This window comes from Doryrhamphus excisus, linkage group LG5, assembly GCF_037039965.1.
Source record: "Doryrhamphus excisus strain RoL-2023G ecotype Guam linkage group LG5, RoL_Dexc_Guam_v1.1, whole genome shotgun sequence".
NCBI classification, from domain to species: domain Eukaryota; kingdom Metazoa; phylum Chordata; class Actinopteri; order Syngnathiformes; family Syngnathidae; genus Doryrhamphus; species Doryrhamphus excisus.
This window is the reverse complement of record NC_136361.1, coordinates 1,637,863-1,661,735: the sequence shown is the minus strand read 5'-3', so window position 1 is coordinate 1,661,735 and position 23,873 is coordinate 1,637,863. Positions and strand designations below refer to the sequence as shown.

At 45.4% G+C, this 23,873-nt stretch overlaps 2 protein-coding genes and 1 non-coding gene across 5 annotated transcripts; 2 read left to right on the top strand and 1 right to left on the bottom strand.

Annotated features, from left to right (window-relative positions):
- Window positions 1–1,124: 1,124 nt before the first annotated feature.
- On the bottom strand, window positions 1,125–6,188 carry map3k8 (mitogen-activated protein kinase kinase kinase 8). The gene is made up of 8 exons (XM_078790558.1): window positions 5,986–6,188; window positions 5,222–5,570; window positions 4,972–5,142; window positions 3,389–3,650; window positions 3,121–3,227; window positions 2,662–2,814; window positions 2,271–2,517; window positions 1,125–1,698 (listed from the first exon to the last, which is right to left on the bottom strand). Exons 2-8 carry the CDS (start codon window positions 5,543–5,545, stop codon window positions 1,574–1,576), a joined length of 1,389 nt encoding a protein of 462 aa, XP_078646684.1. The 5' UTR covers window positions 5,546–5,570; window positions 5,986–6,188; the 3' UTR covers window positions 1,125–1,573.
- A 361-nt stretch (window positions 6,189–6,549) lies between these two features.
- mtpap (mitochondrial poly(A) polymerase) lies at window positions 6,550–13,384 on the top strand. 3 transcript variants are annotated; one of them, XM_058060471.2, is made up of 9 exons: window positions 6,550–6,751; window positions 7,050–7,216; window positions 7,288–7,521; window positions 7,595–7,819; window positions 8,507–8,718; window positions 9,495–9,721; window positions 10,218–10,310; window positions 10,386–10,459; window positions 12,467–13,379. In XM_058060471.2, exons 1-9 carry the CDS (start codon window positions 6,565–6,567, stop codon window positions 12,791–12,793), a joined length of 1,746 nt encoding a protein of 581 aa, XP_057916454.2. In that variant the 5' UTR covers window positions 6,550–6,564; the 3' UTR covers window positions 12,794–13,379. The 3 variants fall into 3 exon arrangements, with proteins under 3 accessions (XP_057916454.2, XP_057916456.2, XP_078646683.1); XM_058060473.2 differs by lacking the exon at window positions 12,467–13,379 and adding an exon at window positions 12,358–12,462 and having other exon boundaries at window positions 6,562–6,751; XM_078790557.1 differs by having other exon boundaries at window positions 6,563–6,748; window positions 12,467–13,384.
- On the top strand, window positions 13,224–13,295 carry trnag-ucc (transfer RNA glycine (anticodon UCC)). Its single transcript has one exon. It is a non-coding gene; the product is annotated as a tRNA-Gly (tRNA).
- Window positions 13,385–23,873: the final 10,489 nt, after the last annotated feature.

Here is a 23,873-nt window from a genome sequence, read left to right as displayed (position 1 = left end):
TTTTAATTGTCAAGTGCTTTGGTGGTAGAACACTAACGTCCGGTTATCCTTTTCAAAGTAAAACTTTGTGTTGACGATATTGTAACCATCAAACATTCATTGTTATTACGACACAAATGAATCTGCATTTTTATGGCGAGGAATTCTCACCATGACATGCCACCAGTAACATGTGTTTAAACGACTGCATATCATTGTGTAGGTTAATTTTTAGCAATCACGTCGTATACTTCCGCTTTTGTATTCTGTGGACTTGACTGTATTTGCCAGGAGAGCCGATACTGCACATTGTGGTATCAATCTGATACCAAGCATAAGGGGCCACTAATAGCTTTTAAGTTTTACTGGAAAAATGTCAAGATCATTAAATGAGTTTGATTTTAACTAATTTGATCATAATGTTGCTTGTCACAATAAAATACAGAGCAAAGGATTAAAAAAAAAACAAAAACAACAACGACGAAACGCCACACAGTGTTTGGAAGGGAAGTTTTTCACGCCTGTATCAATCCAATACCGACACTAGCCATGGTATCAATATAGTATCGAATTTACCAACACTTGGGTATTTTTAGACGTTTTTCTTTTGTTTCATGTATGTTTCAAAGAGAAAAGTCGTGTTATGCGTTTGAAAAAGAAGGAAAATCGTCATTGTATCTTTATTGAATTTCTATTGGTGTAGTTTTACCGTCATAAATGATCTACAACGATTTTTTAAAAACATAGTGCGTGCACTGATTAGTAAGTCATACCTTTGACTTGACTGACACCTGCTGGTGAATGTGATGCAATGCAGGTATTTTGAAATACACCTGATTTACCAGCAGATGGCGGTGTTTGTCCTTGCTAGTTTACGGGACTCGTTGAACGTCACTTCCAATCTGACTGACTCAGAGGTAAATAAAGCACCCATTGCGGTGCACCTCCCGCTCATTTGCAGTTGGAAATGAATGAGTCATGTTATATTATATATACGGAATATTTCTGCCATTTTTACATTCGTCAGTCCTGTTTTTTTGCAGTGTAATTGCAATATGTGAGAACTGACTGTTTGTTTTTAAAGTGAAACTGACGTCATATTTTTCACATTCAAGTGGTAAAATGCAAGATGAATATTTGTTTGAACAGTGAAATTTAATCATTAAAAATGGCACAAATGCCTCATCTCACAGGATGTACAACACACTGATCAGGTACCACATGATGCTATTCATATTCCACAGGAATTAAAATAAGGAAGTCCACGAAGGACCAAACCAGAATTGCAGTGTGCACGCATATTTGAAGAAAACAGGAGAGGAACATGCATAGTTTCATTAGAAAAGTCGAGTTAAAACAAAATGCCTCATCCAACGACTGTCCTGCAGTGCTGTTGAGTCACATCAGCCGATTCCCGCGTGATGGATTAGCTAATTGGTCATTGTGGTCTTGGAAACGGGTCATCGCTGGTCCCCTGCAGCACTCCATCCAGTCCTCTGCAATCCGCGCTGGTCCGCAACAGTGAAGCCCGACAATTCAAGAAGATTTCTTGTGCGTCATATCTGGCCTCCATCAAAGGTCGCCCGCGTAGATGCTAGACGTATGGTGAAGTAGGGGGGCCCGTCACCAGCGGGCAGTACCCGGACAAAGCCCCCAGGTCCAGGTACAAGGATCCGTTCCTCTTCATGGGGCCTGAGACTTCAGCGTACAGTGATGATTCTGCAGAAAAACAGAGTATTAGGACGGGACATCGTTTCATAGGGACCATCTTGACCCGAATATAAGACCAGCTGGATTTCAAGACTCAATATGGTGTGTGTGAATGACAGGAAGAAAAGCTGCATCTCTGGACCCTGAATATAAGACAACTTTTTCAGTGACCATTTTTTGTCTGTATTTAGCTCTACTTGTCAATGGTGTGTGTGTGTGTGTGTGTGTGTGTGTGAGTGGCAAGAAGAAAAGCTCTGACTGACTCCTTAGTGGAAGACCCTGAAAATAAGACGACACGCCTTTTTCAGTGAGCAACCTTTGAGACTTTTCTTAACCAACTTCCGTATCTGCTTTGTGCCGAGGCGCTAGTGTGTGTGAGTGACAGGGAGAAAAGCTCTGGCTCCTTTGGTGAAAGTTGCAGGTTTGCATGTGAAAATCTCTCGACCCCAAATATAAGACACGGTTTTCTAGGCTGCTTCTCTAAGTCACTGGTGTTTGTGTGAGTGACAGGAAGAAAAGCTCTGGCTCCTTTGTTGAAAGTTGAAAGCATGCATAAAGAAATACTAAGTACAGCATAGTACCTTCTGTGGCGTCGTCGTGCTTGCTACATTGGTATAGCAGGGCCTGGTTGGCCTCCTCCAGAGCCGAGTCCAGACTCCAGCACCTGGGCTGGTCCTCTTTGGGCGGGTTGATGGCGTCGTCCTTGAGGAGCTCCGACGCCGAGCTTCTCAGCGCCGGGTTCTTCTCCAGAGCTCGCTCCAGAAAGGACCGCATGGCCAAGCTGCAGTTGTCCGCTATGTCCTCCAGGGGGGGCGCCTGCTTGTGGATCTGGGAGGAACGGCGAGATCATAAAGTCACTGGCCTGAGTCACATGACTTGTCATTCAGTCAGCAGTGTCAAACAGGAAGTGAGTCACATTGCAAGGAGCTGATAACGTGGAAGAGCTTCAACGTTGTGCTGGAAAGTACTTACAATGTAGAGATAGGACGGGTAGGCGGTGCGTGGATACCTCCTCACCCAGGGGGGGCTGCCGGTCTGCATGTGAATGATGGTGGTGCCGAGGCTGTAGATGTCGGTTTTGGTGTCGTGCCCCCGACATAACACCAGCTCTGGACTCATGTACATCTAAACCACAGAAGAATCTTTTACAACGCTGATTCTCAATCAGTGGCACCGGACCCAGAGAGGGTCCTACTTTGGGGTTAAGGCGGGTCCAGCGTGCAGTGCGAGTGTTTTGACTGAACTGCCTGCGTGTGGAAAGTAAACACACCACCAGCGTGTTGGAAATTCCAGCCTGATGTGTAATGTTGGCTAGCTAACAGTGTTAGCGTAAGAGCGGCGCCTCTCTTGGGGTTTTCCGCCATGCGAGCTGCACAGGTGTCTTGTGTGTGTTATTACACCGGGGTCAATACCCGGGACAAGGACTTTTACCTCGGTTCCTCTCAAGTCTCTGGGAATGTAGACTTCTTCCGTCATCCGTACAGCGAGGCCGAAGTCCACCAGGACGGCCTTGTCGGACATCAGGACAATGTTGCTGGCTGAAGAGGAAAAAAACACATGTGTGATGAACTATGGGCCACTACATGTATGACATGAAGATTATGGATTATGGAAAGAATCAAGCAGTCCCGTCGGCCCTAAAAGAACGCTACGCTAACAGACGCCCCTGTGATGACGTGACCCGCTCATGGCGTCTTACGTTTGATGTCATGATGGATGACGTTGTGTGAATGGAGGTACTCCAGGCCCCGAAGGACATGCTTGGTCACCCAGATCACTTCAAATTCCCTCATCGGCCCGCAGCTGTCGATCTTCTCCAGGGCCGAGCCGCCCTCGCCGGCCTCCATGAACAGATGCACGTCGCGCTCCCAGAGCAACGCCCCGTAGAGCTCGGCGATGTTCTCGTGGCGGAAGCGAGCCTGGAACTCCACGTCGGCTGCTCTGAAATTCTCCATGGGGATCTGTGACACATTGAAAAAGGGACTTTTAGCAGAATTATGGTTCATAGAGGCCAAGATAAATCACAATGCAATCACATGGGCTGTTATTGTTTGGTCATGGCTGAAATCAATGCAAACACGAAGTATACATAACCTGCTGCCAGTAAGCTTCCTCCGTGTGTGTGCACGTGTGTGTGTGTGTGTGTGCGGACCAGTGAGTCAACAGCTTTTAATGATGATATCTCACCAGGAAACCCCTTCATCCTTCACTGTCAATATTTCCCTGGTGTAAAGATTACACACGTGACGTACTGGACCACAACTTTAGCACACAAAAATATACCTGTGATAATTACCACTTGTGTTATCTGCGACCGTGTGTGTACTGCTACACTGGGGGTGTCCACATTGCAGCCCGGGGGCCATTTGCGGCCCATGGCACATTATAAAAATGTGCCATGTACTATGAAACTGCATAGTTAGAAAAATAATTGATACCAAAGCAGCCCTGTCCAGTCCAGATTTTTCAGTATGCAGCCGTCAATGGAAAAAGTTTGACCCCCAACGTGCACAGCACTCATCAGTGACTGCAAATTTCCATTCTTGCATTTTGTGTGGCTTGTGTTGTAATAATGTCCATATTTTTATAAGAGCCCAGTTCCTCTTCTGCTTTAAAGAAAACTAGAAAACTTCAACTAACACGGACTGGGGGCCATGTTCCTGTTTCTTTATTGGTATATTTTAGACATAAAGTTCACTCTTATTAGGGCTGCAACTATTATTTTCTGAGCCGATTAATCTGAAGCTTGTTTCCATTAATTAATTAATTGAGCTCGTTTTTTTATTGTCCCTTATTACATTCTAAAGATATTACTCAACAAGAACATATTTTAAAAATGTAAATAAAAATGAAAAAATATATACATAAAAACAAAGAAAAAAAGTTGCAATATGAAAAACAAACAAAACAAAAGTTGCAACTTCTGGAAAATTATATCTAAAAAAAATGACTTAAAATGATATAGTCAAAATATTGTGAGAATAAAGGCAGAGAGGCTGAAACCAGACGATATTTACATTTTTAAATTAAAAAAAAACATTGTCAGTTAATTTCACAATCAATTAGTCACAGATTAATTGTTGCAGCTTTAAAGGGAATTTTAAAAATAACATTTGAGAGGCTGAAATCAAAAGTTTATTTACATTTTTCAATGAAAAATATAACCCAAGACCAAAATAGTTAATATCAATTAATTGGATAATTGATTAATCAATGATTAATTGTTGCAGCTAATAGTTATGTGGTTATTTTGGACTCCGGTGACTTTCTGGGAGGACTCACCAGTTTGCAAGCCATTCTCTTCCGGGTGGTGACATCCTGGGCGAGGTGCACCTTGCCAAAGGAGCCCTTCGGGACCAGGTCGGAGCCGCGGTTCTTGTAGGTCAACTTCCAGGGAAACAGGAGCACATCCTTGTTGATCTTGTAGCGCCCGTTTTTCACAGCCATGTCCTTCTGCAAACAAAGTCCGTTCCGATGAATGACAAGTTATGCGATACCTTGTCTGAGATATCGAGCCATAAATTACACTCACTTTATTTAGCAGGACCCCCAACTCCTCGTGAGGGTGCGGCAGGGCTGTGGCTTGCATGTTGGAGAGCAGGTTGACAAAAGACAGGAGGTCCGTCACGGTCCCGTACCGAACACCTCCGTCCCCGTGAGCGTGGTCTTCCTCCAGGCACCCAAATTCTCCGACCTCTTCGCTCCCGTCCATTTCAACAGGGGACAGAGCGTCCTCTTCCGATGACAAGCCCCCTTCCTCTTCTTGCTCCAGCTGATAGAGGCTCTCTGCAGCGTTGATGATGTCCTCGATGTTCATTTGAGCCAACAACAGTTGGATGTGGTTGTCGTACTCCATTGTGTGTCCCTGGACGTGTCCCCCACTCTGAAACAGAAAACTGTCAGCTTAGAAGCGAATCTAATCATGCTGACAAACGGGACCTCCCATTAGAGCGATCTGATTGGATGATAAGTACTAAGGTATTCCACGACCTCAGTAATCACTTTCAGTTTCCGTACATGATCTCACTTTCTTAACATCTTGGGGGAAATGTTTTGACGCCATAAGTGTTTAGATCTGGGCGGGAACGCTGTTTTTTTTTCGTTTTATGTCGATTATATATACATTTGTGCTCGGAAAACTATATCACTGCACATTTAATGAACTCTCACATTGTCACCATGGTTATAAAAAGCATGCATAGATTCCACAAAAATACAACAGAACTTCGCAATCACTAAGCCTAACATTTTCAACTAATTTTAACTTTAAATAATAAAAGACAGTGTGACTTCTACCTTTGTTTTTAGAAACGTCGTCTTCCCATGAGTGCAAATTAGCGCGTCGGTTGTCGGCCAGGCAAAGCAAAGCTGCTTTCTAGGAGGAACCAAGCAAAGGAAATGTGTCATTGCGCATGTGGTTCATGCTTTACGGTCATCTGGGTGGACTTGTTTGGTTTCGTTTTCCCCCTCTTTGGTTTCTGACAGGAAACACTACTTCCGCTTTGTGTAAACAAAAGTAACAAAACTTACTTGACACAGTAGCTGTATTGCTGTTTGTGCACTTAAGTAACAAACGAAAACATATCGACACTTCACCTAAGGTTGAAAATATATCACATTTTAAAAACTTTACAGCGTACTTCCGCTTTGTGTAAACAAAAGTAGCAAAAACTTACCTGATGCAGTATTTGTATTGCTGTTTGTGCACTTAAAAAACAAAGAAAGAATATCGACACTTCACCTAAAGTAGAAATATAACAATTTATAAACTCTAAAGCGCAATAGCTGCAGTTTGAGTTGCTACTGTAACTGTCACAGAAATGACATCGCAAAAGTAAAAACTTTTGGTGCCTCTCCTTTGCCGTAGTAAGGGCAATGCGCATGCGCTCTTCTTTAGAACGGACAGCAACAATGGCGTCCTCCTTTGCTGCGCACAGGTTACATATGAGTGGAAGGGGCAACCTATTGAAGCGTCTGAAAAATGTAGATGCCTTTCTTCGCAGAAGAGTCGGAACAAGTGCTGTTCCAGTTCGGGAAGAAGCACCAAGGAAAGATGAAGCTGGTCAGTTAGATTGGAGTTGAAAACAAGTTAGCATTATGCTAACCGCGATAATATGATAGTACTTTACAGCGTGTCCGTCCATTGACGTGGTCAGAATTTGACACTGAAACATATGTGGTTAGCTGTGTGATACATGAATTAGCATACAATGTTAATTCCTCAATGTAATAGTCAGAAATATGTGTGAACATGTGACTGCATGCAACTAAAATAACAAGGTTGTCATCAGCATCAGTTGCTTTCAGCTTTCAGCCTGTTTCGCATTTTAACACCAAACATTCTTTCTTTACCTTGACAGGGGAAAAGGATGGACGTCTGTCTTTTTATGCTGTCCAAGCGCAAGGACAAGAGCAGGCGGAAAGATCTGTTCTCATCAACTGCCCTCCCAAAACCAGTGAGAAAAAGATCATCAAGGTTTTATCGAGACATGGCGATATTAAAAAGTACTTTTCATATGAAAGCTACGTAAGTAAAATCCTGAACGCAAATGGAAATTGTTCATTTCCGAGATTAAATTCAGTGTCATATTTTTCCAGGGCGTGTACGCAGTGGTGGAGTTTGCTACACGAGAAAGTGTTGCCTCGTTACTCGAAGCCGCCAGCATCCCCAATAACGGCCACGAATGCATGGTGCCGTATAAATCGAGACTATTGACACTAAGAAGTCTTGGTCCGGCAGAAGGGAGCGGCCAGCAGTCGAGTCAACAGAATCACCCGCAAACCACCATTCCTATTAACGAGCTTATCCACAGACTTTCCCAAGAGGAGAGTGTAAGTTGTTGTCCTTGCCGTACGTTTCAGAATGATCCCAAAACCTCACGGCCCATCTTCCATGTCCCCTCAGATAGACCGGCAGATCACCTGCTTGACGGACGCCTACCAGCTGACCGAGGAGAACAGCCGGCTGCGGTTCCTGGTGTGCTCTCTGCTCAAGGACATTGCCGCCGCTTATTTCCCAGAATGCTCCATTAAACCGTTTGGCTCATCGGTGAATGGCTTTGGGAAGCTGGGATGCGACCTGGATATGTTCCTGGACCTAGACGGCATCAGTGGAAGGAATTTAAAGACGGTAATGATGGCACACAATGCTAGCTGCTAAGGGCTTGATTAGCATGACGGATGGGGGGCTTTAACCTGAAACCGATGCAGATCAGCTGACTTTGGGCAGGTTGGCCGTTAATCGCACTCTGACACACATTCCCACCAAGAGAAAGACAATATCAACTCTCCCGTGACGCTAACTTGTTTGTTTGCATACTCGGCAAACAACTGCAGCGCTCCCCATTAATTTTATGGCTTCAATCTGTTTGCCGATTAGCATGCTGCGTAACAATATGGATTTAAATTAATCCTTTTAAAAGATAACTGAGCATGTTAAATCACACTTAATGTCTTTACATTGATTGTGTTGTTTGCACAACCTGGATCTACATCCCATTGACTCAAATGGGGAATTTTCCCAAAGATAAAGACTTGTAGTACACCAATCCCTCGTTTATTGCAGTTAATTGGTTCCCGACCTGACCATGATAAGAAAGATTCTTTATTTATGTATGGAATATTTTCATAGTTGGAGCGCCTGTTTGCCACCTTCTAAATATACATTTTTAACATTATTAGTGCCTTCTCGACACAAATAACACCCCTATAGTCACCTCTACACTCATATATAGTTGACATGATGAGAGGAAATAAGATAAGACTCCTGCTTGTGTCTGTTTCTTTAGTTATAGTAAACATGGTTTTGATTGTGCAGGCAAAATCCGCCTTGGCCTTGGAGTACCAGATGAAGCGTGCCAACTCAGAGCGGGCCGCCACTCAGAGCATCCTATCCGTCATCGGTGAATGTGTGGACCAGTTTGGACCCGGCTGCGTTGGCGTGCAGAAAATCCTGAACGCCCGATGCCCCCTGGTCCGTTTTGCACATCAGCCGTCCGGCTTCCAGTGTGACCTGACCGCCAACAACAGGTACTTGTTCCAAGAGGGCGCCTCCACTTTGACACAAAAAAACCCTGCTTGAGTTGTTTTGACCGCACTGGCGTCGCAAAAACCCCTAAGCGAAACCAAGGCGGGGGCAGCGTAACTTCGACTTGCGTAACTGAAAGTAGATTTAAGATTGTTGACTCGAACTCTCACTCTGATGGTGACACACGTGTGATGCCCACGCAAACGGCAAACACACACACAGAAAAGGAAATGGATGCACACTGCCTGTGGGTGGAGTCTTGGTGGGGGGGTGCGAGGCGGGACTTTTCTCCAACCGTGGCCCGAGATCTGTTGGCCATCGCCGTTTCCTGCCTGTGGCGTGTGTGCTTGTGCAGGTGTCACAACAGGAAGAAAAAAGCTACCCGGAGTCAACGCTGCCCTCTACTGCCGAGTTAGGATGTCACATGACCTGACCTGTGTACAATGTAATACATTACATCATAATGACACATACATTTAATATTTTATATATCAGATTTTTTTTATTTTATTTGAAATATATAATTTAGGGAACAAACGTGAAATATAATGTAATGCATAATAATGATTATGATATAATAATGATGGATAATAACTTAATTTCACATTTAATGTTGCATATATAGTATATAAAGAAAAAAAAACCAAAGGCAAATCAAACATGTGATTGACTGACCCCACCCCTCCCACACACAGTGGATTGTTGTTGTTTGTGATCAATGTTCATGCCCAATCACCTCCTTGTGGTACCGGCTGTAATTCCGACCTGTCCTCCACAGGGTGGCGATGAAGAGCTCAGAGCTGCTGTACCTTTACGGCCAACTGGACCCTCGGGTGCGCCAACTGGTGTTCACCATACGCTGCTGGGCCCGAGCTCACGGCGTCACCAGCAACATCCCCGGGGCCTGGATCACCAACTTCTCCGTCACCGTCATGGTGCTCTTCTTCCTGCAGGGGAGAAGCCCGCCCATCATCCCCACCTTGGACCACCTACGGGACCTGGCAGGTACGCACAGCAACAATTGTAGTATTGTTATTTCTGGAATCTATTTTGCTAGTGTACCACTGCAGCGGAGCGGTCTGGACCATCTTTCTCGCTCCCCTCCCTCCCCGTCACCTTGGTTGCTTGATAATTGCCCTCCAAAAGCAATCATACCAGAACCGCCCCCACCGCCACCCCCCACCCTGTCACCACCACCACCACCACCTCCTTCCATGCTTCTTCTGCGTTTAGCACAGTCTCTATCACACAGAGTGCTTACAGGACAATAAAAGAGCCATCACTCCTGGAAGGTCGACGACCCACAGCCTCTTTAGGACACACGTGCATGAACGCACACACAGCATCCGCCTCATCATGGCGAAGGTGACCGCTAACAAGGGCACTGCCCGGCAGTCCAGAAAAGACATGATCCATGCCCTCTTGTCATTTTTTCCTCTTTCACATCAGACGTCTAAAGACCACGCCGTTTACCCCGTGTCCCCACTTTCTGTCCCGCAAGGTGCCGCGGACAGGAGCGTGATCGAGGGGAACGACTGCACATTTGTCAGCGACTTCGACAAGATCCGACTCCAGAGCAACACGGAGACTCTCGGTGAGAGGATGAGCACAGACAGGAACGATGCTAACGTCCCCCATGCTAACGTCACGCGTCTTGTCTTTGTCCCAGAGCGACTGCTTTGTGAATTCTTTGACTTCTACGCCACCTTTGCATTCAGTAAGAAGTCCATAAATATCAGAAAGGTATGTAAGAGTGCTCACACTACGCTGTACTTCACACAACACGGACAAAAAACATATAGATACACTTTGTCAAACGTGTCCAATGGCAGCCTAAATCTTCACAATGTGTTTCCTGGAATTGAATGCACGGCATCTGTCAAGCTGGGGTTTACAGTGGAGTAAAGAGAAAGTGTTGTGTTATATCGGTGAACCAGGCCAGGGTTTACCTCCCCCTTATCGTCAAGATGGATATTATTTTACATGAATTATACTCTAATCCCTCGTTCATCGCCAATAATTGGTTCCAGACCCGACCGTGATCAGTGGAATTCCGTAAAATAGGATTTCTTATTTAAATATTCTATATGATTGGAGTTATAGCCTTCTTAGTACAGTTTTGAACATTATTAGAGCCCTCTAGACTTGAAATAACACCCCTATAAGTCACCTTTACACTCCTACTTCCCAATATAGTAGCCACCATAAGAGACAACAAGACATAGAAAACCTCTTTTAACCTCTAAAATAACACCCCTATAGTCACTTTTATTAATTTTAATATTACAATGTTTGGAAAAACGGTGAGAGTGAAGCGGTGAAATTCAAAGCGCGAAGAGGCGAGGGATTACCGTCTCGTCTCAGCCCAGAAATCTGTGCTCGCCATCTTTCCGTCCTCGCCCCCGTGTCTGGGCTCCATCAAGGCTTTATCTGCCGATAGTAAAGGCAGCCGACGCAGATGACAGCTGCCCTTGTCTGGCGTGATGGATGCCGGCCCTGTGAGGTCCGACGCCCTTGAGCTGAGATCAAATTTAGGAACTCCATCAAGCTACAAAGCATTATTTACCTCCACCGAGGAGCTTGTGTTTGCACTGGCAATGATGTATTGCCCCCGTCTTGTCAGGCGGGGTGACGCCGAGACCACCGTGCGGTGTCTTTTGGAGCGTCTTCAAATGCAAATGGTAAACAAGCCGGAGTCGCCACCAATGCTAATTCTCATCCAGAACAAAAACAATGGAAATATGATGTAGAAATGGTACCACGGAAAGAAGTTAGACAAAATACATCTCATCTTTGTATACAGGTGGAAAAATTAATATTAATATCGGCTTTGGTCTTGCTCCTTTTTTCCCTATTTTTGCTGTTTAAAAAAATATTTTTTTATTAAATTAATTCTGAAATATTTTATTAAATTATTTTCCAAATATTAATTTTTTTCTTAATATTTTTACTTTATTTTAATAAAATTACTGCTGATTTTTTCTGCACTTTACTACTCGTACCCACTCAAATAATGCAAGCAAGCTTTTGCCAGTAGGAAAATGCCCATTTCAGAGTAGCACTGAGCACTGCTCCCTGTGGAACTCCATAAAGCCGTAAAGCCGTCTCTTCCGAGTATGACAAATGATCATTATTTTTCACTGAATACCCATCCTGGTCGCCCATTACGTCCCCTCCATCACGTTAATGTCACGTAACGCCGTATGCTGGGATTTTACACTTCAATGAATTGATGACTTGCGTAAAGGTTGACCCCCCCCCCCCCCCCAGTCCGATATACGAGACTAATATGGAGTTTGACACGGCTGAAGAGGCCCTGCAGGTGGAAGGTGGCCGTGACCTGAGCCTGTGGGCTTTCACCACTGGAGAAACAGCCGTAAATCAGCTTTAGCGTGCCGCCATTTTCTGCTCGGCTCCACTCCTTTGACAAATGGCTCGCTATGTCTGACTTGGCCCCCAACCCGCATATTGATGATTCATTCAGTGGGTGGGACTTTCACGCCACAGCCTCGAGCCGCGTTTGTGTCCGTTTCTGCAATGGGGGTCCCTTCCTGGATTTGTAATAGCGCAGAGTGGAATCGCTAATAGTGGAAGTCAAATTGCCCCCCCGGGGCCGTGCCCACATTTGCACCCCTTCATCTCTTCCAGCCTGTGGACGAGCCTAAAGAGCCAAAAAGCATGACCAGCAATGGACCATAACAGACTGTAGCAACATATTTTAACCTGCCAGGACCCCCCCCCTGTTTTCAGGGCAAAGAGCAGAACAAGCCAGAGGCGGCCCCGCTGCACATCCAGAACCCGTTTGAAACCGCACTGAACATCAGCAAGAACGTCAACGGCACACAACTGGAACGCTTCGTGGCTCTGTGTCAGGAGAGCTCCTGGCTGCTCCAGCAGAGGGACACCCACACGCCCAAAGGGGGCGGCACCCCCACACCTTGGGGACTGGCAACCCTCCTCTTGCCCTCGCAGGTCGCAGGGGTCAAAAGCCGGAAAAAGAGGAAAAGGGAGCCTGCTAGTGAGAGGATCAAGAGTTTGCTAGAATCCCTAAAGGCTAAAAACCAGCTAAAGACCTAAGACCTCCTTGGAAAAGAACATCTTCCATTTTTGCACAGCTCCATCTTCCCCATGTATTTCTTTATATGACCACTAGAGGGTGATACAGAGGCTTGTATGAATCTGTCGTCAGGCAATGTGAAGTGTATACTACTACTATAAAGTGTACACTACTGGAAGTATGCACCTCCGACTCGAAGAACTTCATATGCATTTCTAAATCAATGTTCACGGACTCCCCAATATCACCAAGGTAATAAATGTATAATTAGTGATTAGTGAGAATTAGTTGTTGACTGCGAACGTGACCTAAAAGGCGGAACTCCGCTGCTAGCAAAACATCAATCAACAATGGCAAATAGGACATAAATGTTCAATATTTTCAAGTTATGCACTCACGAAGACCCGGAAGCTTTGCTTCAAGGATCCTGGAAAACCTTGTACCACCACCGCGATGGTGGTATAGTGGTGAGCATAGCTGCCTTCCAAGCAGTTGACCCGGGTTCGATTCCCGGCCATCGCAGTGTACTTTTTCCCATTCGAAAGTAGAAATGTTGCATTTTATGCGCTGCTGTTGCTAGCGTTTTGTAGTAAGTAAAGTAGCAAAACGCAGTAATTCATCCGTCCGTGGTAATAGGGGAATACTTTTGATTATCCTATCAGTCTGTGTGTGTGTGGGGGGGGGGCAGCGGAAGAACATTGTAGGAAAAAAAACGAGTATCAATTAACTGAAATATTAAAATAGTAAAATAATAATTTACTTTATGTATTTTTTTTTATTTTGAAAATCATATCATATATAGACATATTGGTTTAATGGGTACATAAAATACATATACACACACACAGACATTTTTTCAAAAATAAATGCATAAAACTAATTTAGAAATGACATATTTCATTTAGAACATTTCCCAAATGGATGACGTACACGTGTATGATAGTCTACATGCAATTTGACTTCCTGCTTCCATTTTGCTGCATTTTCCTGGTTTCCTTTAGAGTTGTGTCTGTACAGTACAGATACGTAAATAAATAGATACTACGGGGCGGGGTGGGAAATCTTTTGTGCCCCCTAAGGGGGTCATGAGAGAAAATAATTGAGATGCTCCGCCGTTCACCATGAAGGACACACACAGCCATGCGTGGCATGAAGACATGATGGGCCGCCTTTAGTTTGGACGATGTTAGCCTATGAATCGCCGACCTCTCCGACACGACTGCGCTTCTAAAAGTAGCAAATCACATGACAGCGTTTGCACTGATGATGTTTTTGATTTGAATTATGTAACAGCAAATGACCTAATGCAGTGACATAACGATGCCGGCATATGTGTTGCCAGTGCGGTGGTGACGTGTGTACACGGCATGCATACCGGTAAATACCACTACTACAAATACAATGAAAAATACTTGGTGAAACATGAACAATGCGAAGAGTATCGCTGTACATTTTTGTTACGTAACGTGTAATAATGTGACACAGTGGAAAAAGCAAAGACCCGAGGGCGCCTGGATGTAGTAAAAGTGTGCATCCTGTGAGCGTTTGAGGCCCGTGGCGCGGCGTTGTCGAGGCGGGGAGCGTGCCTGCAGCCAACAGCTGTTTTTCCACTCATTGCTCGGCAAGGTCAAGGGGTGAAGGGATCGACTTTTAACAACCTCCTTTACCACCCGTGCACCCTTTTGCCAGACAGCACAACAAGGCCGCCCCACAGATGGCACAAAGGGACCCTCGGGTGGTAGGAAGAGCCCATCAGTACCCCCCCAACCCCCTACCCCCAGCTTTGAACTTGACTCACTGTCCCTGGATTTTTTTTTTCAATTGGAGACGGGCCGCCTCGCTATCTGTCTCCGCCATCGCTCTTCCTCTCTGAATATTCTTTGATGTTTGCAGAGTTTGTTTATTTCCATGAGTGACTTTCTGACTGATGGGCCCGGCTGAAGCGGAGCAGGCGAGCAATTATGAAATACTGCGGTTAGCCAAGCATCACATGTGGAAAATCAACACCTCGGGGGAATTTGATGAAATTGTACTGCTGGGTGGTGACGGTTCCTTCCAAGGGGGCGCCGTGTCAACACCGGGAATCTTATGATTGATATTTGCTGCTTTCAAAATGGGAAAAAGAAATGTGTGGTTGACTCCGACATTCGCTTGGATCGTTTGGGGGCCATCGAAAGTTCACGTGTAAAAATTCATAGTAAAGTTCACAGTAAAAATTCTATAAAACTGGCAATATTTGCTAAATGTTTGCCAAATATCAACATATTTATATAGATTTGCTAAATATATGTTTCGCAAATATTGCCAGTTTCATACAATTTTTACTGTACAATTCAACAAGAACACTAAAAAATAGAAAAAAACAGAAGTAATTTTAAAATAATAAAGTTGAAATTGGAGAAAATGTTTTAAAAAATTACATCTTACAGGAAAAAAGTTATCATTATACGAGAATAAATTTTAAAATCATAAAAACAAAGTTTAAGTTTTTGGAAAATGATGAAATGTTATTGATGCTACACTACACTATGATATTATGCGTATGTATTTGGTTTGCAGTAGAATGATCCCTGCATTTGGGAAGTACAGAAGTAAGCCCTGCTTTGGGCTCAGCCTGCGTCTGTGAGGTCGTGACCTTCCATATTTAGTTTTCTTCCACAAGGCACACTTTAACACGCTAATTTATTATGTCAACTTGCGAAAAGTCCAAACGAGATTGGATCTCTCAGGAAGTTCAGAGGTTCCTGCTAATCTTTGGCCGGAGTTAACGTCCTTGGCTTTTCCTTGGCTTTTCCTTGGCTTTTCCTTGGCTTTTCCTTGGCTCCCAATGCGCTCCAAATACTCAGCAAGAATGTAAGAAGGTGCTTTGCGGCTTGCAAGCGGGATTTGGGAGCAACATGCCTATAAGGGGAAAGGGGGCTGCAAAAACAAAACCTTGAAATGCTGACCAGCGTCAGAGTCTTGTTTCTCAGGCAGAGAGAGAAGATGATTGATGTCGGTTTGTTTGATGCGGCGGCACTTCTACAACTTGTTTTATCAGGACGTTGGATCAACACCCTGCCACACCTCCCTTTACCTCCACAAAGCCTGCAGAGAAGGAATTTCCTCTTGCAGTTCCACTAATTGTCCCAGCAGCAATGTGAGCCTGGCTGGGTCCCAGACATTGAGGACCCAGGAAATGGTCCCAGATATTTAGGACCCAGGAAGTAGTCCCAGACATCTAGGACCCAGGAAGTGATCCCAGACATCTAGGACTCAGGAAGTAGTCCCAGACATTTAGGACCCAGGAAGTGGTCCCAGACATCTAGGACCCAGGAAGTGGTCCCAGACATCTAGGACCCAGGAAATGGTCCCAGACATCTAGGACCCAGGAAGTGGTCCCAGACATCTAGGACCCAGGAAGTGGTCCCAGACATCTAGGACTCAGGAAGTAGTCCCAGACATTTAGGACCCAGGAAGTGGTCCCAGACATCTAGGACCCAGGAAGTGGTCCCAGACATCTAGGACCCAGGAAGTAGTCCCAGACATCTAGGACTCAGGAAGTGGTCCCAGACATCTAGGCCCCAGGAAGTGGTCCCAGATATCTAGGACCCAGGAAGTGGTCCCAGACATCTAGGACCCAGGAAGTGGTCCCAGACATCTAGGACCCAGGAAGTGGTCCCGGACATCTAGGCCCCAGGAAGTGGTCCCGGACATCTAGGACCCAGGAAGTGGTCCCGGACATCAAGGACACAGGAAGTGGTCCCGGACATCAAGGACACAGGAAGTGGTCCCAGACATCAAGGACACAGGAAGTGGTCCCAGACATTTAGGACCCAGGAAGTGGTCCCAGACATCTAGGACTCAGGAAGTAGTCCCAGACATTTAGGACCCAGGAAGTGGTCCCAGACATCTAGGACCCAGGAAGTAGTCCCAGACATCTAGGCCCCAGGAAGTGGTCCCAGACATCTAGGACCCAGGAAGTGGCCCCAGACATTTAGGACCCAGGAAATGGTCCCACACATCTAGGACCCAGGAAGTGGCCCCAGATATTTAGGACCCAGGAAATGGTCCCACACATCTAGGACCCAGGAAATGGTCCCGGACATGTAAGACCCAGGAAGTGGTCCCAGACATGTAAGACCCAGGAAGTGGTCCCAGACATCTAGGACCCAGGAAGTGGTCCCAGACATCTAGGACTCAGGAAGTGGTCCCAGACATCTAGGCCCCAGGAAGTGGTCCCAGACATCTAGGACCCAGGAAGTGGTCCCAGACATCTAGGACCCAGGAAGTGGCCCCAGACATTTAGGACCCAGGAAATGGTCCCAGACATGTAAGACCCAGGAAGTGGTCCCAGACATGTAAGACCCAGGAAGTGGTCCCAGACATCTAGGACCCAGGAAGTGGTCCCAGACCTGACCATGCTCAGCCATTTTCCACCAAGTTGAATTCCTTATTTGTAAATGGATCATTTTGTAGTTTGAACATGGAAAACCTCTTTAGCATCTCCTAAATATGTTTTTTTTTACACAATTAGAGCCTCTAGGCGTTAAATAGCAGCCCCATAGTCACCTTGACACTCGTATTACCCAATATAGTAGACAAAAACAAAAATAAGACAAAATTCACAAAACAAAAAATGATAATACATGGAAAATGTAAAAAAAACACCCAACTTGTATTTTATTTTGGTTCATGTCGCCATTTGTTTGCTTGAAAATTCATAATTTAGGTAAAAAAAATCATACAATTTGCTTTAACATGCAACCTGAAATGGGAAGTTTTAATTTTAGAAAAATTATGATGGAGTGAAACCACAAATTTGAAGCCGACTAATTTTCAGCATAATATGATCATATATCATATGATATGAGGAATATGAGGATTAATAGGATGCTTGCAGGCCCATAAAACGGTAGCCCAATACAGTAGAGAAGCAAAGCTTTCAAAGACATTGTTCGTGCATAAAGTACGGGTGGAGGAGGTAAATAATGCTTAGGAAGAGGAGATGCTGGGGGGGGGGGATCACTATACATCCCCCCCACCCCACCCCCTTCCTCCCTCATCCATGTGAGGCAGATTTCCCGTCCCTTCGCTATAAGAGCCTAATCTCCGGTCGCCAGCCGGGACTGTTGGTTATCAGCCGTGTGCGAGAGCCCGCGTGTCATCTCCAGCGTTGGCTCGCTTCAGCGGGCAGACCTCAGCTGATGGGATGCGCACCGCGTCACGTCGGCGTGCATACGTACGCTCAGCTCCTCGGTGTTCACGCGCCTTTCTGTGGAAGGAGAGTCAGGCTTTTAAGGTCCTTCAATAAAAAAAGGGCGCCGGTTGAGAAAGGAGCTTTGGTTTCTGTTTGTTGGAGAACTTCATCATGAGAACTTGATATCAGGATCGGATTCATTGGATTTGCATCATTTCTTATGGGAAAAATGGATTGGGTTGGTATGTTTCTGCTTGGGTCGGACCTTCTGGACCTTAATGACGCTAACTGAGGTTCCTCTGTATAATATTAATTAGGGGGGCTCGGGGCTGATGTGAGGGAATTATGACATTATATCCATAAATCTGGTTTATCTCAAGGTTTGCCAGAGGCCCCTGTGGCAGCACATTGGCTACTCGGGGCGTGTGCCCGAATACAGTGCACCTTGTTGGGCCACAGCAGGTGGCTCATCCTGCTCTCTGTTCTCTGCTTCGCTTGGTCATGGTGATGTGGTAGTAGTATATGATGTGGTAGTAGTATATGATGTGGTAGTACTCATGTCATGACAGCTACACTTGATCACATCCTAATTTCTTCCGGCCCGTCTTACCTCCAGGTGCGCACCAACTCCCCTTACAACGAAATACAAAAGGTCGATATTAAAAAGGTTATCAATATCCGATATCGTGCATCTCTAATATTAAGATAATATATTTTTCAACTTTCCAGCTCTTCCATTGGCCCCCATCCATTCCCGCATAACGATATTCATTCCTGGAAGTCATTGCGATACCATTCAGACGCTTCTGTTTTCATAATCACGACCAAGGGGCTCCTCCTTTTTCCCATTATTTTTCCAATCAAAGCCCAAAGTCATTCATTCTCCTCTCAGTCTTCGAAAAGATTGTTTTTCTTCAGAGAGATTGCTCACGCAATATACACGGCAACCTCCGCACCCGTCCCATTTCTGGAAAACGCCCCACCCTTCCACTCCTCCGCACACAATTCATTTCAGATGTCCCTCGGAGGAGGCCAGTGAATTCCAAAAATACTGCCGCTTGTTTTTTGTTCTCCGTACGTTTATGCTCAGTCAGGGTGTCCAAGGTTTTTGTTTTGGTTTTTGGCCCCTCGTCACATTCTAAAAATATCATTTAACAAGGAAACTAAAAGAAAAATGGAAAAGTCATTTAGTCAAAATATTAAAAGAAAAAGTTGCAGTTTTAGGAGAATTATATTGTAATATTATGAGGAAAGATAACTAATAAAATAATTGATTTTATGAGAAACAAACTAAATCAAATTAAGATATAATGTTTGGAAAATTAAGTTACAGAAAAAGTCATAACATCAGAAAAAAAATGTAAATAAAAGAAAAAAGTAAATAGTTGGAAAATGTAAAAATGGGAATAACGCCATCATATACAAACTTTTGAGATGAAAATGTAAGAAAACAATTAAAAAATTCTGAAATATTTAGAATATTTAACAGCAAAATGGGGGGAAAAAAGAGTAAAGTTCATACTGAAAGTGATAACAGGCTTTTCCACCGACGTCACAAAGCTGAGAGGCAAATCTCACAGCGGCCATTGCATCCTTTCCTTTTTCCATGCGGAAGAAAAGGGAAATGCGTGCATGGGCGGGCTCAGCCAAAATGGAACGAGACCCCCTCTCCGCACCCAGGAAAAGCTCCAACTGAACGTTCTCCCCTTTTGACCGGGATGCTGTCTTCAGGCGTGTTTGTTTTTGTGGAGCAGAAACGGAATTCCTAAGATTGGGATTGATGTGGTCGTATCAAACACTCCCCCCCCCCGCACCCTTACACGAGTTTCCAGAAAATGTGGACGTTTCGACAAAAAGTACAGACGTTGGTGGGCTGGCTGGAGGACAATTTGGATGCGAGGGTGGGATCCACAAAGGCAGCTCTGTGTCGAGGAAGCATGCAGCTCGGAGCGACCGCTGGCAAATGCCGTCAATTTGATGACGGGGATGTTCGCTCGCACCCCCACAGTGTCACGTGGATTCGCCCAAATGCGGGAGCATCGCCAGAGGGGAGTCAGACTTTTGTTCAAAGAAAAGGGAAAAATAGGCCAACAGCACTGTACTGTTTGACTGGCATTACAGCATCAGCGGGAAACGGGCCTACTACTCCCGTTTATCTCCGCAGCTCAAATTGGGAGCGCCGATCTCATCGCACCTCTCGCTCTCTGACGCAGAAAGTCTATACCAAGATGCGGGATATATAAATATAGACGCCCGTCTAAGAATGGAGGTGCCATATTTAGAATCAACCCAATTTCTTGGTAGCCTGACTTGGTTCAACTTCTAACCTCCGAGCCGCCCAATGCCGGCCACATCCGCACCGGAAGATTGAGGTTAGCCGTGTGAGAAGCGGAGAAAAGGAAGCAACCTAAGCTCATCCTCCGGAGTGTTGTCCTATTTTTGTGGCACATTTCTATTCAACTCCTCCTTCGCCTCCACCTCTGATATCCTGGAGTTCATGCAGACGAGCAGAAAAGGCAGCGATGGAGGCCGACCCCGGAGAGCTGAAATCCAGACGCCCGCACGGGTAAAGGCTCAACCGTACCGCGACCGTCCGGTTCTATGAGGTGTGCTAGCCAAGTTCCAGGATGGGAGTCACAAAAGACCTCGGTTTTTGTCCCGAAAACTGAAGCCTACTAAACCCGAAGCAATGTTCCCCCATAGGAAATGATGTAAATCAGACATCCCATAATATGAACCAAAATACATTTAATGGAGAATAACGATTTCACATTCTGAAAATGATAAATAAGGAATGGACGGATCTCACTGTTGATGCAGACTTCCGCATATCCTGGTGGGATGGAATTCAGTCGTGTTTTTCACCTTCTTCATCAAATGGACGACACTTCCTTGGGCGTCATGGCGGGTTATTTACCAAAACCGATGCCAACCTTTTTACCAAAACCAAATCATAAGAAAACCGGGGTGTACAAAAGCTAAGGTTCCCATCCATCTTCTCCCATGCCAGTTGAGGAACATTTTCCCTGAGGCCTCCTACCGGTCGGTGGTGCCCTGAACATCTCCTCAGGGAGGCGTCCAAGAGGCATCCTGACCAGATGCCCAAGTCTGCCTGCCTCCTCTTCTCCGACTTCGAGTTTCCATCATCGGGCCTTGTGGCAAGAACCAACATCCCAAAATGCAGCCTGGAACTTTTCTGACTGAATAAAGTTCAGGGTTCTAGGACTACGCTAGGAGAGCTTTTCTTCCCGTCACTCACACACCAGTGGACCGGAGAGACCCGCTTGAAAAACTGTCGCAAAGTTTAACCTTCGTAAGCCTTGAAATGGAAAATTCCATCCAAAACAGATTGATCGGTTATTATTTAACGTATTTAACGCGAGCACCGACTTCCAATTAAAACGGCCCCGGTTGTTCTTGCGTAATCAAGCCCCAGTAGTAAAAACACCCCAGTCGGTTCATAGTGTGGTTAATGAAGCCGCTATCAGCCGGCAGAGCGGGACTCGGCCTTATTAGAGGCGCTGGAATGTGGCGAGACCCGATGGATCAGAGACTTCCAGCTCGTTAGCGAGCATCTGTTGCCGCCCACGACCGCGGCAGATTTGGCGACACATGTACTGCATCCAGACCAGACTTCTTTTCTTTTGCTGTTCTTTTTGTGGAGTTTGCTTCCTCCCGGGGATCGCTAGTGAGGACCGGCCGCGGATAATAATGGACTTGGACTGACAGTCCAAAGCCTGCGAAGACAGCCAGGATTATTTCTATTATTAAGGCGCTTTCATGCGGCGTTTTTATGGGTCTCCGGTGCATTTTTAAATCGGTCTAATGGCATATGCTTTTCATTTTTTAGAAATCCCACAGAGCATTAGCGGTGGTTTGGTGTTAGCTCATCTTCAGCGGAGGAGGAAATATGTTTGATCCCGGCCTTTTACGTCTTACCTATGCATTTTTCATCCATGCATTTTGGGTATTGGCAACAAAAATGGAACGCACCTCGGATCCACCCTTTGGAACTCAACCCAGGGGAAGGTTTCAGTTTATGTTTGACTTAAAAACTGTTGATCCCGCCTCGGTTAGTTTCCTTTTTCTGGAGTTGGACCCTTGACGGTTTTATGGACGGTACGCAACGTGCTACAAATGGCATTTTCCTCTTGTATTCACGCCGTACTTTCTGCCATAAAACATCCCAACGAGACGGAAGCTGATGTATTCTGCAGCAAAGTGGAAAGCGTCTATCTCGACTCAAACGGCAAAAAGAGAAGATAAGTCCCCCTTTCTGTGTTTTGATCCGGATTTGGCCCAAACTTCACTGGGAAACTGTGCCACCACGCCACAAAGCTCCATGGAAGTCAGCCACGTAGTTTCTGTGTAATCCCGGGAACTGCAATCAAAACAATATCTCTCACCCTCAGCTTCCATGCTCGTCGGCTAAAAACAAGATATTTCTCTTAGGTATCGCACGCCGGGAATGTGTTAAGCTCAAATTCCTCAAAAGGTCAATCGTGCACGGCCTTGTCAGACGGTAACCGTGTTTGATGATGAGAAAAAAACGAGCAAGCAGTCGTGTGTGTCTATTATCACATTGTTCCACGGCCCATTACGTCTAACTGCACGGCGCTTTGCGCTTCGGTATCAGATGTGCCGAGGCCCATTGCTGCTTGATGGCTGATGGAAAAGGTCGTTTTAATAAGCGGATGTAAATGAATAAGTAGCAACAGAAGTCATTGTCTGCGTTATTAGCTTCTCAATAAGCCACCACAACGTTAGTCGTGTTTCTGTCTGGTGGGCGCAAATGGCCCAAATAGCACACTTCCCTATTCGGCATTCCACTATCCTCTAGCTGGAATAAACATGAGTCACCTAAATACTCAACTGCATTTACATTCAGCTCTTGTCGGTGGAAAACGCATTAGAGCGGTCGGCTTTGGAGTGGAAGAGCGTTCCTTGGCTGCAGTCGGGAGTCGGAAAGTAAAAGTGCAAAGTCTAACGGCCTGTAGTCCATCATTTCGCCATCAGATGACATCACTGCTGCGTCAGCCCTGGGGGGAAATATCGGACCGTCGAGGATACACAAATTGCTTCCTTTGCCTGACAAAGCGGCGCGACAACGATGGCAGCGGCGCTAGCGTCGCTTGGCTTCTATTGTAGCGTGTCTCCGGCTGTTTGATGACGTCTTCAGCTTTATGCTGGTTTTAATTGCTAAAAGAGAATAATCAATATATGCTGCATATGTTCATAGATGTATTTACATTTATTCTTTGTTCATATTATTTCCATTCTATATGATATTATTCCATTTATATTTATAATTATATCATTCATTCATTTTCTACTGCTTTTTCCTCACGAGGGTCGCGGGGGTACTGGAGTCTATTCCAGCTGGCGAGAGGCGGGGTACACCCTGGACAGGTGGCCAACCAATCACAGGGCACATATAGACAAACAACCATTCACACTCACATTCATACCTATGGACAATTTGGAGTCGCCAATTAACCTAGCATGTTTTTTGGAATGTGGGAGGAAACCGGAGTACCCGGAAAAAACCCACGCCTGAACATGCAAACTCCACACAGAGATGACCTAGGGTGGAATCGAACCCTGGTGTCCTAGCTGTGAGGTCTGCGCGCTCACCACTCCACCGCCGTGCCGCCATAATTATATCAATGCAATAAAAATCAAAATAACTGGGGAAAAAAAATGACAGGAAATCAGTCGCAGCTGCCTGGCTTATCAAGGCCGGATTGCCAACAGGTGAGCTGAGCTGGCTCCGCCCCTGCAGCGGCAAACGGGCACTGATAAAAAGAGGGAGGGGGGGTGAAAACACAGAAACAAATGTGGATGTTTCAACTGAAAACTGTTGCGAAATCTGTAATGTTATGATAAAAACACTGGCAGTTCATGAAAAAAAATACTATGAA